The sequence below is a fragment of the Chlorocebus sabaeus genome, chromosome 12 (assembly GCF_047675955.1).
Source record: "Chlorocebus sabaeus isolate Y175 chromosome 12, mChlSab1.0.hap1, whole genome shotgun sequence".
Lineage (NCBI taxonomy): Eukaryota > Metazoa > Chordata > Mammalia > Primates > Cercopithecidae > Chlorocebus > Chlorocebus sabaeus.
The window spans coordinates 65,364,167-65,381,925 of NC_132915.1; the positions used below are offsets into that span (position 1 = coordinate 65,364,167).

At 42.2% G+C, this 17,759-nt stretch overlaps 1 protein-coding gene across 5 annotated transcripts in view; it reads left to right on the forward strand.

Annotated features, from left to right (window-relative positions):
- MELK (maternal embryonic leucine zipper kinase) overlaps positions 1–17,759 on the forward strand; it is a 104,902-nt gene that overhangs the window by 72,468 nt on the left and 14,675 nt on the right. For all 5 annotated transcript variants that reach the window (XM_007968721.3, XM_007968724.3, XM_037998249.2 and 2 more), the window contains 2 exons: positions 6,005–6,136; positions 12,133–12,255. In XM_007968721.3, coding sequence (XP_007966912.3) covers positions 6,005–6,136; positions 12,133–12,255 — 255 coding nt within the window. The remainder of the gene's footprint in view (positions 1–6,004; positions 6,137–12,132; positions 12,256–17,759) is intronic.

Sequence of the window (17,759 nt, forward strand, 5' to 3'; positions counted from 1 at the left end):
ACAGAGTACCAATTGGTGTATTTACAAACCCTGAGCTAGAGACGGAGTGCTGATTGGTGCGTTTACAATCCTTGAGCTAGACACAGAGTGCTAGACAGAAAAGTTCTCCAAGTCCCCACTAGGTTAGCTAGATACAGAGTACTGATTGGTGTATTTACAAACCCTGAGCTAGACACAGAATGCCAATTGGTGTATTTACAATCCCTTAGCTAGACATAAAGGTTCTCCAGGTCCCCACTAGACTCAGGAGCCAGCTGGCTTCACCTAGTGGATCCTGCACTGGGGCTGCAGGCGGAGCTGCCCGCCAGTCCCCAGCGGTACCTGCACTCCTCAGCCCTTGGGCAGTCGATGGTACCTGTCGCCATGGAGCAGGGGGTGGCAGGGGGCGGCACCCGTCGGGAGGCTCCGTAGCATGGGAGCCCAGGGCAGAGGGGGTGGCTCGGACATGGCGGGCTGCAGGTCCCGAGCCCTGACCGGCGGGGAGGCGGCTGAGGCTCAGCGAAATTTTGAGCGCGATGCATGTGTGCAGGCAGTGCTGGGGAGCCCCAGGCAACCTCAGCAGCTGCTGGCCTGGGTGCTAAGGCCCTCACTTCCCTGGACCAGCGGTGCTGGTCGGCCGCTCAGTGTGCGGGCCCGTTGAGCCCACACCGGCGCCTGGGCCCGCGGGAACTCGGAACTCGCCATGAGCGCGGCGTGCAGCCCTGGTTCCCGCCCACGCCTCTCTCTCCACACTTCCCGGCAAGCAGAGGGAGGTGGCTCTGGCCTCAGCCAGCCCAGAGAGGGGCTCCCACAATGCGGTGGTGGGCTGAAGAACTCCTCAAGCGCCGCCAGAGTGGATGCTGAGGCCGAGGAGGCCCCGAGAACGAGGGTTGCTAGCACGTTGTCACCTCTCAATAAGAACTCCCACTTTTATATTATATACAGGAGCACTCTGGAACTGCTTTTTATATGCAGCGGTGAGTCTCCTGTGTCTTGTGATTTTGACTGATCTCATTGTATTCCTTTTGAGATTCCCAACAGTACTTTCCTTACTTTCTCCCTGTTCCTCCAGCCCTGAGTGGCTCTGGATTGTGGCAGCAGCCAGTCTTCTGCTAGAGGACCTTCACTAAGGGTCACATGTGTGTTCGAGAACCTATTCAGTCCAGGACAGATCCATTTTCCCCATGCCTGTGATGTAAACACCCATGCGTGTAAAGACTGAAGGCCTCAGGAGGAGGGTCAGAGGAAGGGTGGGGCCACCCCTCCGTGTCTCTACCCCTCTGCACTAGTAGCTGCCTCTCCTCAACCCAGGTGCCTGGATACTTCTTTAACATTTAACTGGGGATTTAAAAATGTTTTTAGTTTTCTAGAAATGGAACTTTCTCATGGGTAACCCTATCATTTTACTTTCAGACATTTGACTTTCAAAAGAGGGAATTGCCTATAAAATAAGGGAAACCTTTGTCTTAGACTTGTGGATTGACATCACCTGAAAGCATAACTAATGTGTTGATTTATCTGTTTTTGAACACAGAACTCTCCTGTGGTGCATCTTATAATGAGAAGTATACAGTGGCACTGGCCAGAAAGTTATAAAAAAGATGCTTTGTTTGCCTAGGGAAAAGGAAGGTTTAGAGAATGGTTATAGAAATCCTAGGCATGATTAGGAAACTCCATCTAAAACTCTTAGCACTATCCAGGAATTGTTTATAGTGCCTGAGTTACGCCATCCCATCGTTGATAAGAAAGTGACAACTTGTTTCTTAGCCATTGTCTCTAGTCAGTTTATGACACCTCTTTCAAAAAGGTGGCTATAATACATGGGGATATCATAGATATGGGGTGGGAAAAAGTCTTTAATGTAGTATTTGGAAAGTGGAGAGTGATTATAAGTACATAGTTTCCTCCCACCATAGTTTCCCAGACACCTTCTCCATGAAGCCTCTTCTTCTCATTTTTCCTTTTTCTTTCTTTTTCTTTTCTTTCTTTCTTTCTTTTTCTTTTCTTTTTTTTTTTTTTTTTGAGATGGAGTCTCCCTCTGTTGCCAGACTGGAGTGCAGCGTCACGATCTCCACTCCCTGCAACCTCCGCCTCCCGAGTTCAAGCGATTGTCCTGCCTCAGCCTTCCATATAGCTGGGATTACAAGCGCCTGCCACCACGCCCAGCTAAATTTTGTATTTTTTGTAGAGACAGGGTTTCACCATATTGGTCGGGCTGGTCTCGATCTCCTAACCTCAAGTGATCCACCCGCCTCGGCCTCCGAAAGTGCTAGGATTAAAACATGTATGAGCCACTGTGCCCAGCCATGAAGCCTTTTCCGTCCTTTCTTTGCTTCATCCTGTTTGGATTAAAGGCAACATTTCATAATTTATGATAGTATTTTATGCTTCCTCTACTAGATTGATTGGGCCATTATGCAAATTTCAAAGCTTATACTATGATCATGGCCATCTAAGTTATTAACTAATAAAATTCATTACTGAAAACAGAGTTGGTAGTTGACTTTTGAGTCATGTACTTTGTGAGGGGGCTACATAGCATGAAAGACTATTCAGTACTATTAAAAGTTAACACTTTTGTAGGGCAGATAGCCCCATAGTTTTCTCAGTACATTATTTAGAAACTTTCCATTAAACATAGTGGATTGAACAACTAAGTTTACATCGAACACTTCCTAAAACCTTAACAAAAAGGGATAAAAAGGCAAAACATTTACAAACAATAAAAGGGGAGACAAAGGGATGTCATTAGAAGTTTGGAAGATATAGATAAGTGGTATAAGTGGTAGTTGTTAGAGCATCTTGGAGAAAACTGAAAGCTAAGTGCTTGCAGTGAGAAAAGGCATCAAGCAAATGGATGAGAGCTCCAGAAAGGCTCAGGAATCAGAGGTACCAGGAGCTTCTGAAATCAGGGAAGTGAGGAGGGAAAACAGGAAGATGGGTGAAAGCCTGTATTGGAAGCAGTTAGAATCCTAGATTCCTTTCTCTACCTGTGCTGCATAGCAGCCTCCTCTTCCCCATCCCAGCAGAAGACTGGAGGTCACAAGGCATTCTTGTACCAAACACAGCTCAGATGCGAATGATGAACCATTCTGAAATGGATGCATAAAGTCTTCATATTGAACAGTGAACCACCATCTCGAATTCCCTTCCCTATTCAACTTTGAGAATGCTGAAACCAGGATTTGTATCCTATTTGCAGTGAGGGTGGGGAAAATAGTAGAAGATTTATCTCTAGGGAAAAGCTAAGATAAATGTCCTACTATATCAGTGGTTGGGAGTTCAGGTTCCTGCTTGTTCATCTTGGAGAAGAGCCTTCAGGGTATTGAGCAGCCCCATCATACACATAGAGCCTCGAATCAGCTGTGCAACATACTTCTTCACTTTTAAGTAGAAACAGACAACCAAAAATCACTAGAAATTTGAGAAAACTTCTAACATGAAAGTCGGAGATCAAAACAAATGGAGTAAGGTGGGGAGAGGAAAGAAGAAAAAGTAGATACTGAGAAAAAAAAAAAACACGCAGATATGCAGGGAGCAGGAGAAAATGACTAAAAACTGCTAATTAATATTCTCAGATAAGAGAAGTGATTTTCATTCTTGACATAGGAATAAGATGAATAAAAATGAACATTCCAAGAGATAGCTCTTGAAAATCTAAAATGTGACCACAGAAATTAAAAGCTCAGTAAAAGTGTTGGAAAATGAAATTAATTTGAAATCTTTTAAAAGTAGAACCTGGCTCAGCTGGGCATGGTGGCTCACGCCTGTAATCCCAACACTTTGGGAGGCTGAGGCGGCGGGTGGATCACTTGAGACCAGGAGTTCGAGACCAGCCTGGCCAACATGGTGAAACCTCATCTCTACTAAAAATACAAAAATTAACCAGGTGTGGTGGCATGCGCCTGTAATCCTGGCTACTTGGGACCCTGAGGTGAGAGGATCACTTGAACCCAGGAGGCAGAGGTTGTAGGGAGCCGAGATTGCACCATTGCTCTCCAGCCTGGGTGACAGAGCGAGACTCTGTCTCAAAAAAAGGAAAAAATAATACAAGAAGAAATATTCCAGGCTGGGCACTGTGGCTCATGCCTGTAATTCTAAACCTGAGAGGCCAAGATGGGAGGATTGGTTGAGTCCAGGAGTTCAAGATCAGCCTGGGCCACATAGTGAGACCCTATCTCTATTTTATTAAAAATAAAAATAAAAAATTCAAGTTAAAAACAAAAAAGAGAAATATTCCAGAACTGAAGAATATGAGTTTTCAAGAATGAAGAGGCCTAACCTGGGATGAAACAGTAGATGAAAATAGATTCACACCAAGGCCTGTTCTAGTGGAAAATAATAAACGGGGAAATAATAAGATTTAAATAATAAGATTCAGGAAGTTTTCAAAGATAAAAATGAAAGTTCATACACAAAGACTGGAGAATCAAAACCTAAATGACTATAGGTTTTTCAGTAGCTGTACTAGAATCAAGAAGAGTATATTGCCATAAAAACCATGAGGATTATTATCAACCCAGAATTCTCTGCTTAACCAAATCAGAATCAAGTGTGAAGATAGAATGCAGTCATTTATCAGACATGCAAGGTCTCAAAAAATTTACGTCCTGTGCATGCACCCTCAGGAAGTCACTGGAGGATGTGTTCCACCAAAATGAGAGAGTAAACCAAGAAAGAAGAATACTTAGGATCTAGGAAACTGGGGCTACACTGTAAGATAGAGGGGAAAGGAATCCCTAGACTGACAATTGGGTAGCTGGCTGAGAAGCTGGACCAGAGTGGAGCAGAGGATGCAGACATCTGGTGGAATCTCTCTAAGTGGGGAAGCAGTTAGCAGATGTGTGTGAACATGTTGAGAGGAGGTAAAGTGTTGAGGAGGGTGGAGTTCAATTTGTGAGGAATAACTGACTCTTTTATTTTTATCTTCAGGAAAAACAAAGGTATAAAAAAATGGAAATGCAAGAATAGCACCCTGTGTGGTTTAGCTGCAGAGCTGATATTCAGCCAGCATGACCACATTGGTTGTTAAAATATTGGTGTATTTATATACTGACTGGTAAATAACCACTGTCTCCAGTGCCCTCCATGTTGCCCTGTTACTTCCCTTAGACACCCTGGACACTGCTCCCTCCCCTCTTCTCACAATTAAAAGATTAATAATTGGAAAGGCAGGCGTCTCCCAGGACCCTACTGACCTCTTGGCTTCTATTTTGATGGTTGGTGTCAGGGTACCAATTAAATATTTTGAACGTTATCCCTGCTTAGTTGTGAATGCTATTTACATAATCATAATAATGCAAATATTAACTTAGCTAAACATTGTGATAAAATTATAGTAGGAGGATACAGGGAAAAGATGTGTGGGAAAGGGAGGGAGTTGTAGTAGAGCTAAATTCATATTTCTCATACTAGGAAATGTATACATAATATTTGAAGCTGAAAAAAGTTTTAAACCATGTAAACATTTAGTTTAGAAATACAGAATTAAGGCCGTGCGCGGTGGCTTACACCTGTAATCCCAGCACTTTGGGAGTCCGAGGTGGGCGGATCATGAGGTTAGGAGATCGAGACCATCTTGGCTAACACGGTGAAACCCCATCTCTACTAAAAATACAAAAAATCAGCTGGGTGTGGCGGTGGGCGCCTGTAGTCCCAGCTACTTGGGAGGCTGAGGCAGGAGAATGGCGTGAAGCTGGGAGGCGGAGCTCTCAGTGAGCCGAGATCGCGCCACTGCACTCCAGCCTGGGCGACAGAGCGAGACTCTGTCTCAAAAAAAAAAAAACAAAAACAATAACAGAAGAAACAGCTAAAAGTGTTTAAAAGTTGTTCCTTAGGGGGAGTGGAAATTGTATGTGTGTGGAGGTGTGGTACGATGGTTGCTGTTTTCCATCATATGCCTTGTAAACCTATTGGCTTTTAAAGTTCTGAATGTTATACACTGAAGAAAAAAATTAATTAAAAATAGAACATCATTTCCACAAACAAGTAGTCTTCTAACCAACTGGATTTTCTTTTCCTTTAGTGGCAGTATGATCACCTCACAGCTACCTATCTTCTGCTTCTAGCCAAGAAGGCTCGGGGAAAACCAGTTCGTTTAAGGCTTTCTTCTTTCTCCTGTGGACAAGCCAGTGCTACCCCATTCACAGACATCAAGGTAAGTGTTACAGCCTGTTGTGTCTTGCCACATGCCCTCCCTGTTCCTGAGTGCGTATACCACTGGGATGGTAAACTTTCTGGTGTCAAGGAGTCAGAGGCAAGACGTTTTATGATTTCAGTATTTTTGATGAGAAAAATGGGAAGATCTGAAGTTGAGCTCTAATTTTTTTTTTTTTTTTTTTTTTTTTTGATACAGAGTCTCACTCTGTCATCCAGGCTGGAGTACAGTGGCGTGACCTCAGCTTACTGCAACCTCTGCCTCCTGGATTCAAGTGATTCTTGTGCCTCAGCCGCCCGAGTAGCTAGAATTACAGGTGTGCATCACTATGCCTGGCTAATTTTTGTATTTTTAGTAGAGATGGGGTTTCGCCATGTTGGCCAGGCTGGTCTGAAACTCCTTTCCTCAAGTGATCAGCCTGCCTTGGCCTCCCAAAGTGCTGGGATTATAGGCATGGGCCACAGTGCCCGGCCTCTAAAATTCTGAATGTTAAAATGGCATTTTACAAACCTCCTCCCCCGGCCCCTTTTTTTACATAATAGCAATTCCTGATGGCTGTAGAAAATGTTTAAGCCACAGATGAGAATTTACCTATAAACCTACTACCTATGGAGGATGTAGTTAACGTTTACTGTATCTTTTCAGTCTTTTTTTTTTTTTTTTTTTTTTTTTGAGACGAAGTCTCACTCTTGTTGCCCAGGTTGGAGTGCAGTGGCATGATATTGGCTCACTGCAACCTCCACCTCCTGGGTTCAAGTGATTCTTTTGCCTCAGCCTCCTGAGTAGCTGGAATTACAGGCACATATCACCATGCCCAGCTAATTTTTGTGCTTTTAATAGAGATGGGGTTTCACCATGTTGGCCAGGCTGGTCTCAAACTCCTGGCCTCAAGTGATCCTCCCGCCTCAGCCTCCCAAAGCGCTGGGATTTTAGGCATGAGCCACCATGCCCAGCCTCTAAAATTCTGAATGTTAAAATGGCATTTTACAAACCTCCTCCCCCGGCCCCTTTTTTTTCATGATAGCAATTCCTGATGGCTGTAGAAAATGTTTAAGCCAGGCCGGGTGCGGTGGCTCATGCCTGTAATCCCAGCACTTTGGGAGGACAAGGTGGGTGGATCACAAGGTCAGGAATTTGAGACCAGCCTGGCTAATATGGTGAAACCCCATCTCTACTAAAAATTCAAAACTTAGCCGGGCGTAGTGGTGAGCACCTGTAGTCCCAGCTACTTGGGAGGGTGAGGCAGGAGAATCACTTGAACCGGAGAGGTGGAGGTTGCAGTGAGCTGAGATTGCACCATTGCACTCCAGCCTGGGTGACAGAGCAAGACTCTGTCTCAAAAAAAAAAAAAGAAAAAATGTTTAAGGCACAGATGAGCTAAAAGGAAAATAGAATTTACCTATAAACCAACTACCTGTGGAGGATGTAGTTAACATTTATTGTATCTTTCCAGTCTTTTTTTAAAGTATGCTTTTATATAATTTACATGCATTTAAGTGCTTTTAAAGGACACATTATTGAATTGCAGAGAACAAATAAATTGTTGGGAATAAGATCTGTGATACAGAATATATAATACTTTATAAGACATAAAATATTTTGATAAATATTTTGATATTTATGTTAAGGGTTTCTTTTAAAATTTGCGTACCGAAATGGAGCATGTTGATTAGTGTTTCTTCCTGCGTTATTTTGAGCAGTAGCTAGAGCTCATGCAGTTCTTGCATGAGAGTGAGTTATAACCAAATTATTTTTCTCTACTTTGCTGTCTTTGTCTCAGTTTTCTTTGTCATGGACTTCAAAAAAATTTTTTGTTTTATTTTTTGAAACCAAGTCTTGCTTTGTTGTCCAGGCTGGAATACAGTGGTGCAGTCATGGCTCACTGCAGCCTCAACCTTCCAGGCTCAAGCAGTCCTCCTGCCTCAGCCTCCCTAGTAGCCAGGACTTCAGGTGTGTGCCACCACACCTGGCTAAGTTTTAATTGTTTGTAGAGATGGAGTCCAGCTGTGTTGCCCAGGCTGGTCTTGAACACCTGGGCTCTAGCAATGCTCCCTCCTTTGCCTCCCAAAGTGTTGGGATTATTGGCATGAGTGACTGCACCTGGCCTGTCATGGACATTTAAAATGGTGAAGAAGCTTACATACATAGAGGCACGTGTCATTCCTAAATGCTTGTGTTAGTCCTTGTTTTCTGTGTGATTCTTTGTATTTCCCATGGCTTAAAATTCAGCTATCCAAGTACTTTGCCAGGTGGGTATGGAACTTTGTAATGTGTCATCTTCCCTCATATTAATTCAGGTTGCAATGTAAATAATCTTAGCACTAGGAAATTGCACCTCATCCTCAAAGAGAGGTAGTTGGCCCTCTATGAAATTCAAGATAACACAATTGACTATGTAGATGAAAGTTTTTTCTTTTTTTCCCCTTTATAGGCCTCAAAACTGTAAAAAAAAAAAAAAAAAAAAAAAAAAAAAGTTAAAATGCCACCTCTTTTGTGATCTTTTGTTGAATTCCTCCTCCCTCAAATTCCTTTAATATCTCATTTAGATCTCCTTTTGGTACTCATCAGTCATGTGCTACAGGTATAGTGGGTCTTATGTCACTGCCAGACCTAACCTGCCCCCCTTTTTCCCCCCCTGCTTGGTCAGTACACTGGCTGTTGTGTAAAGAAATCTCTGAAGGGAGATAATCTTATTCCTGCATGGTTTTCTAGTCTGTCGTTGGAGAGTTTTAATGGCTGGTAAATATTCTTTGCCTAGGCAGCTCTTTTGCACATGGACTCTATGAATCAGCCAATCCCTCATCCCGCCCACACTGCCAAACCCTTTAAACTTTCAGGTGCAAGTAACACATTTGGGTCCAGGAAAATGCAAAACCCTGAATTTTGCTTCTGCTCAAGGTAATTGGAGGAAACTATTAGATACCTATACCTCTATGTTTAGAAAAACCATTTTCATTAAATTTTAAAATTTATGACACCTCAGTTAAGGGGCCTGAGACATTTTCCTGAGCCATTGGATTGTCTTTTTTTTTTTTTTTTGTGAGATGGAGTCTCGCTCAGTTGCCCAGGCTGGAGTGCAGTAGTGTGGTCTTGGCCCACTGCAACCTCCGCCTCCTGGGTTCAAGTGATTCTGCTGCCTCAGCCTCCTGAGTAGCTGGGATTACAGGTACAGGCCACCACACCCAGCTAATTTTTGTATTTTTAGTAGAGATGGGATTTCACCATGTGGTCAGGCTGGTCTCAAACTCTTGACCTCAGATGATCCACCTGCCTCAGCCTCCCAAAGTGCTGGGAATACAAGCGTGAGCCACCATACCCGGCTTGGATTTTCTTATATCTGAATTGACCTGATCTCAATTGATCTGCTTATATGAATTATAAGTGGAAAAGACCTGGAAAGATATTTACTCTTATCTTCCATCTACTACATAATGAACATTTACCTAATAATTTAATTATTTGCAAAGTCATATTATTGAATCAATTTTATGGCAGATCAAGAGACATTTTAGTGACAAGAAGTGAAATAGAAATCAAATTTTGGGTTCTTTTCTGATCTTTATGCAAATTGCTGAGACATGAAGCAAGTCACATAGTCTGGTTGTACTGTTCTTCCCCTTGATAGAATTATCCCTTTTCTCTGAGGTGTTTATAAGAAAGTAAGTAATCTGATCAATCAATCAATCGATGGCCCTTTCAGTGAAACAGCAATACAGACTGATCCAAGAATCACAAATGACCGTATCATCATCAGTGTCGTTAGCATTTTCAGGCCCTATGCTGGGCTGCTGGGAAACAAATCTGTGTAAAGTATGGTACTTGTTCTCTAACAGTCAAGTTGAGGCAAGACATATATATACATAGATAATACTGCATCAGAGTAGATGATGGGGGCCAGAGAAGTGGCCAGAGGTGCCCTGAGGAGCTTTAGAGGACAGGAATGATCACCATGGGATCCAAACCGGACCAACAGTCGAGTTAGAAAGATGGAAAAGAAGTGGCACAACATTCAGGGCATGATAAATGGAATCAGCAAAAGCATGGGCACCTAATTTTGCTTGATGTATTCTGTTGACAGTGGCTGGACTTGTGTTTAAAAAGAAGAGTTCAAGTAGGGGAAGAGAGAGAGAAAGAGAGAGCAAGCAAGCGAGCTGGATGGGTGGACAAGAGCCAGATAGTAGAAAACCTGAAAATGCACATCAGAATTTTAGACTTTGTTCAATAATTAGTGAGGAGCCATTGATTTTTGAGCAAGAGAGAGACACATGAACATGATTTTGAAAGATTCGTCCAGTGGTGTATACAATTGTTCAGTCAGGGGTGATGTGTGTGCTATTAGTCCCTACCGGAGTACCCATGACAGCCCTCATTCATACAGCACTGTACTTCTCCCCAGCAAGCCTAGACTTAGCTTTAGGATTTTTCTCAGCCTAGCTCTCCAGGCATCCAGTTCCAAATGACGGTAACTAGTAATCCTGGAGAACTCTGTCATCCTTGGTTGGGAGGGTGGAAAGATGAGTGGTAGAGACAATATTGTCTGTCTGAATAGTCTAGGTATAAGAAGATTTGTCCTTGATCTAGGATACTGGCAGTGAGACTTTGGGAAGAAAAGGATGAGATATAACAAATTCAAGTAAAATTGCTTGGCTAGATTAACAAGATATTGAGGGAAAAGGAAAGAAGGAGAAATAAAATGCAAGTACACCCACAGTCTTGAATTCAGGGTGTAATTAGCATACCCTTAGTTTATAGAGGAGGAAGAATGAAAGAACGTAAGTTATCTGGTGGCATTGTTAGCACAAGACCCCAAATGTTCTGTCCCTGGGAGATCCTTCATAAGGCTAATTTTCTTCCTGGTAGAAATTACTCACTACCCTGTATATTCTTACAACGAAGAAACATATATTTTGAAGTTGTTTCCCCTCCATCTTCTACTTTGTCAGATCTTTTTATTTGTAAATTTGCAGTAGAGTCGTCTGGTATTATAGTGATTATGTGGTAATGAAAAATAGTATGCCATATAACATAAGAATGTTGCAAGACATATTATTTGAGAGTCAGACATTTTCCTTTCTGATAATTTGAACTGAAATTTTCTGACTTCCTTTTTCTGACTGGATGGTCAGCTCCTTCATTATAGTGTCTCCTATTCATTTTTGTTTCCAAGGCCTTGCCCTATGTCTGGAATACAGTTTTGTGCTGCATAAAGACAACATTGGACTGCATTTATGATGATGGTCCCATAAAATTATACCACCATGTTTTTACTCTACTCTTTCTCTCTCTCTCTTTTTCCTTCCTTCCTTCCTTCCTTCCTTCCTTCCTTCCTTCCTTCCTTCCTTCCTTCCTTCCTTCCTGTCTTTCTATCTTTCTTTCTTTTTTTTTTTTTTTTTTTCTTTTTTCCAGATTCTCGCTGTATTACCCAGGCTGGAGTGCAGTGGCACAATCTCTGCTTATTGTAACCTCCACCTCATGGACTCAAGCAATCCTCCCACCTCAGCCTCCCAAGTACATGTGCCTACAGGCACATGGCTGGCTAATTTCTATTTTTTGTAGAGACAAGGTTTCACCATGTTGCCCAGACTGGTCACGAACGCCTGGGCTTAAGTGATCCACTGTGTCGGCCTTCCAAAGTGCTGGATTACAGGCATGAGCCACCACAGGGACGGCCTTTTTCTATGTTTAGATTTGTTTAGATACATAAATGTTTATTGTTGTATTAAAGCCACCTACAGTATTCAGTACAGTAACATCCTACACAGGTTTATAGTGTAGGAGCAATAGGCTATAACATATAACCTAGGTGTGGCCTAGGTGTGTAATAGGCTCTGACATCTCAGTTTGTGTAAGTACCTTTTATGATGTTCACACAATGATAAAATTGCCTAATAACACATTTCTCAGAATGTCTCTATCGTTAAGTGATGCATGACTGTATTTTAAATATTGAATCACAATACTGTTGTCTTTAAGTTCTTCTGTCTTTCATTGAATAGTCAAAGAATCGGAGTCTGGAAGATGTGACCACAAGTGATGAAAATTATGTGACTGGATTAATAGACTATGATTGGTGTGAAGATAATTTATCAACAGGTGCTGTTACTCCCCAAAAATCACAGGTTAGTACTTTTTATTACTATTTAAGGCAGAATCTATTGTTTCAATTATAAAAACAACCAGAGTAATGTGAAACCAAGGTGTGCTTGCAAATTTAATGAATGCTTAAGCCACCGAAAACATTAATGAGAGATAACTGGAATATGAATGAAAGGGAAGTCAATTATATCCAAGTTGAAGCCAGCCAAGATTCTATTTTAGAGCTCTTTACTGCTCCTTTATTTCCTGTTTATTATTATTATTTTTTAAGACTGAGTCTTGCTCTGTTGGCCAGGCTGGAGTGCAGTGGCACTATCTTGGCTCACTGCAACCTCTGCCTCCCAAGTTCAAGTGATTCTCGTGCCTCCTGAGTAGCTGGGATTACAGGTGCCTGCTGCCTCTCCTGGTTATTTTTTGTATTTTTAGTAGAGACGGGGTTTCACCATGTCGGCAGCTGGTCTCAAACTCCTGACCCCAGGTGATCTGCGCACCTCAACTTCCCAAAGTGCTGGGATTACAAGCGTGAGCCACCATGCCTGGCCTTCTTTTTTGTTTAAAATGAGGTATAATGAGGTATACTTTACATGTAGTTAAATAGGTGAAGTCACCTTTTTTAGTGTGCAGTTCTGTGACAAATGCATACAGTTGTATAACCACCACCAAAATTAAGATATAAAACAGTTCCATTACTCCTCAAAATTCCCTCATTCCGCATGTGGTTAACTTCCCCTCCCAACTCTCGGTGGCAATTGATCTGTTTTTCTTTCCTTTTGATAATCTTTTTATTGTACTTTAAGTTTGTTGAGCTTTTTAGATTAATGAAGATTAGTATAGATTAATGTTTTTCATCAAATTTGGGAAGTTTTCAGATATTTTATTTGCTCTATTCTCTTTGTTTTATTTTCTGGTACTCCCCTTCCATGTATATTGGCACACTTGATGATGCCCTGCAGTACTCTGAGGCCCTGTTCATTTTTCTTTATCTATTTGCATTCTGTTTCTCAGACTAATTTCAGTTAACTTGTTTCCAAGTTTCAGAAGTTTCAGATTCTCTCTTCTGCTTACTGAAAATGCTGTTTAATCCCTCTAGTGAATTTTTTGTTATAGTTATTGTACTCTTGAACTCCAGAATTTGTTTGGTTCTTTAAAATAATTTTATCTTTGTTTATACTCTCTATTTATTGTGACATTGCTCTTACACTTTCCCTTGGTTCTTTAGACATTTCCTTTTGTTCTTTGAACATATTTAAAAACTGCGATGATCAGTCTTTGCTTGGTAAGGCCCATGTCTGGACTTCCTCAAGGACAGTTTCTATTGACTGCTTTTTTTTTTTCCGTGTGTGTGTGTGTGTGTGTGTGTGTGTGTGTGTGTTTTTAAGACAGAGGCTCGCTCTATCACCCAGGCTGGAGTGCATTGTGTGATCTCTGCTCACTGCAACCTCTGCCTCCCGGGTTCAAGCGATTCTCCTGTCTCAGCCTCCTGAGTAGCTGGGATTACAGGCACCTGCCACCGCCTGGCTAATTTTTTTTTTTTTTTTTTGTATTTTTGTAAAGATGGGGTTTCACCAAGTTGGCCAGGCTGGTCTTGAACTCCTGACCTCAGGTGATCTGCCTGCCTCAGCCTCCCAAAATGCTGGGATTACAGGTATGAGCCACCGTGCCCGGCCATACTTTTTCACTTCTTTGCATGTATATGTCTTGTAATTGTTGAAAACTAGACATTTAAAATAATATAATGTGGCAGCTCTGATAATCAGATTTATCTCCTCCTCAGGATTTGGTATTATTGCTGTTTGTTGTTGTTGTTTAGTGACTTTTCTGAACTAATTCTGTAAAGTCATTTAGGTCAGTGTTGGGCTGCATTTATGATGATGGTCCATGAAATTATAATACCATATTTTTACTATACCTTTTCTCTGCTCAGTTAGCATAGCGATCAGCTAATGCTTGGCGAGGTTTCCTTAGATGCCTGGAATCAATATGTCTCTCAGTCTTTGTGCCGGCTCTGTGTACATCTGGGGTATGCCTTCAGCTTTCAGCCAGGCAGCCAACAACTCTGCCTTAGATTTCACTTCCTATTTGTATAGAACCGCATGGTCAGCTTGAGGTGAGATCTTAGATCCTTCCAAAGTATGGCTTTTTTTTTTTTTTTTTTTTTTTCTGAGATAGAGTTTCACTCTTGTTGCCCAGGCTGGAGTGCAATGGCGTGATCTCAGCTCACTACAATCTTTGCCTCCTGGGTTCAAGTGATTCTCCTGCCTCAGCCTCCCAAGGAGCTGGGATTATAGGCATGTGCCATCACACCTGGCTAACTTTGTATTTTTAGTAGAGACGAGGTTTCACCATGTTGGTCAGGCTGGTCTTGAACTCCTGACCTCAAGTGATCCACCTGCCTCATCCTCCCAAAGTGCTGGGATTACAGGCATGAGCCACCACGCCCAGCCCCTTCTAAAGTCTTTCCTGAGCAAATGCACAGCCCTGGGTATGAGCACATCCTATACATGTACATTGGGCTTGTAGATTCCTTGGTATATTTTGGAGCTTTTCCAAGTCACTGTGGACATCTTATTCTCCAACTTTTTCTTTTCAGCATTTTCGTTAGTCTATTGTCGTCACCAGCTGTTACCCACTGCTTCGGCGGCAGTAGCTGGGACTATAGGTGTGCGCCACCATGCCCAGCTAATTTTTACAAAATTATTTTGTAGAGACAGGGTCTCAATATTTTGCCCAGGCTGATCTCAAACTCCTGGACTCAAGAGATCCACCCGCCTTGGCCTCCCAAAGTGCTGGGATTACAGGCATGAGCCACTGTGCCTGGCACCTCTAAATCTTTTTAACAGATGCCGCTGGGGAAAGGCTTTTCACACTGGGCAGGCTCTGAGTAAGGTCAAATGAAGACAGCTTTCAGGCTGGGTGCGCTGGCTCATGCCTGTAATCCCAGCACTTTGGGAGGCCAAGGTGGATGTATCACCTGAGGTCGGGAGTTCAAGACCTACCTGACCAACATGGAGAAACCCTGTCTCTACTAAAAATACAAAATTAGCCACGTGTGGTGGTGCATGCCTATAATCCCAGCTACTCGGGAGGCTGAGACAGGAGAATTGCTTGAACCTGGGAGGCGGAGTTTGTGGTGAGCTGAGTTGGCGCCATTGCACTCCAGCCTGGGCAACAAAAGCAAAACTCCATCTCAAATAAAAAAGAAACAAAGAATTAAAAAAGACAGCTTTCATAGTAGGGTCTTGTAGGGAACTACTGGCCAGGCTAAATAATGACAATTTTCTGAGCATAAAGCTTTGAAGGAGCTCCAGCCTGTTCTGCCCCCTCCAGTGGCTCCTAGGTTGCTGGTTTTCATCATGATTGTGGGCTATGAGTTTCTAAGACTATTATAGAGCTGGAGAGAGGGGAATGGGGATAGGTAGGACAAATTAAAACACCTCAAAGCTCACTGTTTCTACTTAGCTGTTTTCTATGAATAAATGCTGTGATCCTTGGCTAATACACAGAGTTCTGAAAGAAAAGAGGTATACTTTGTTTATGGATAGGGAGATTTGAAGGTATAGATCTCATTTTTTCCCAAAATGAATTTTAAATTTAATGTAATCTCAACTTTTCAGTGGATGTAAAATAAGTCAAAATGATTCTAAAATGTATGTGGAAATACAAAGGGGCAAGAATAACTAAATCATGCCTAAAGAATAAGAAGATGAGAGGAAACTGGTTAACCTGATACAAGAACTATTATAAAATTAAAGAAATTAAGATTTCCTTAATAAATAAAACAATGAAACAAAACCATGAAACCTTTCATACCTTGTATTTAGGTATGTCTCTTTAAAAATAACATAGTTAGGCCGGGCACGGTGGCTCACGCCTGTAATCCCAGCACTTTGGGAGGCCAAGGCTGGCAGATCACGAGGTCAGGAGATCGAGACCATCCAGGCTAACACAGTGAAACTCTGTCTCCACTAAAAAATACAAAAAATTAGCCAGGTGTGGTGGTGGGCGCCTTTAGTCCCAGCTACTTGGGAGGCTGAGGCAGGAGAATGGCGTGAACCCAGGAGGCGGAGCTTGCAGTGAGCCGAGATCATGCCACTGCACTCCAGCCTGGGCGACAGAGCAAGACTCTGTCTCAAAAATAAATAAATAAATAAATAACATAGCTAGATTTGGTATGCAAACTGAAAATCTGTCTTTTGAATTGAGAGCTTACCCAACTTGTATTTATTTTTATTATGGATTTATTATATATCTTTCATTTTTTATGTTTCCTATTTGTCTTTTTCTGTATTCCCCCTTATTTCTTATTTTTTTGATGTTAATTTCCCCCCACATTTTATTGGTTTCTATTTGATTTATGTTCTTTTAATGTTTACTCTAAATTTTTAACATATTCAACCAAATATAAAGCGAGTCTGTAGGTTTTTTTTTTTTTTTTGAGATGGGATCTTGCTCTGTTGCCCAGGCTTGAGTGCAATGGCATGATCTCAGCTCACTGCAACCTCTGCCTCCTGGGTTCTAGTGATTCTCCTGCCTCAGCCTCCTGAGTAGCTAGGTTTACAGACACCCGCCACCATGTCCGGCTAATTTTTGTATTTTTAGGAGCGACAGGGTTTCACCATGTTGGCCAGGTTGGTCTCGAACTCCTGACCTCAGGTGATCCACCTGTCTCGGCCTCCCAAAGTGCTAGGATTACAGGTGTGAGCCACTGCACCCGGCCGTGAATCTGTGTCTTTACTTTCCTTCTAAACAATATGAAGGCCTTAGAACACTTAATCTCTGATTACCCCTCCTGGATTACATGCTATTGATGTGTCCAGTGTATTAGCTCTTGAATGTTTTTAGCTTTTTATTTTGAAATATTTATGGATTCACAGGATGTTATTGAAGATATCATTCTACTTTCTTCTTGCTTCTATTGTTGCTATTGAAAAACTAACCTCAGTCTAGCACCTTTTTAGTTAGTCTGTCTTTTCTCTCTGGCTCCTTTTAGGGCCATGTCTTTGCTTTTGGTGTTCTGCAGCTTCACTGTTAGGGCTACTGCATTGCACACCTCCAGGGAGCACACCATCTGAGTGGTGTCTCTGTGGATAGTGTCCTCTACAGTTGTATAATGTGGTAAGTAGAGATGTGGATTTCTTTTATGTACCCTGTTTATGATTCATCATGCTTTCTATGTATGGGGATTTGTATTTTTAATCAAATTTGGAAAATTTGTTGAATAATATACTGCTTTTTCTTTTTTCTTTTTTTTTTTTTGAGACAGAGTTTCTCTCTTGTTGCCCAGGCTAGAGTGCAGTGGTGCGATGTCGGCTCACTGCAACCTCTGCCTCCCAGGTTCAAGCAATTTTCCTGCCTCAGCCTCCCGAGTAGCTGGGATTACAGGTGCCTGTCCCCATGCCCAGCTAATTTTTGTATTATTAGTAGAGACGGGGTTTCACTGTGTTGGCCAGGCTGGTCTTGAACTCCTGATCTCAGGTGATCTCATGCCTTGGCCTCCCAAAGTGCTGGGATTACAGGTGTGAGCCAG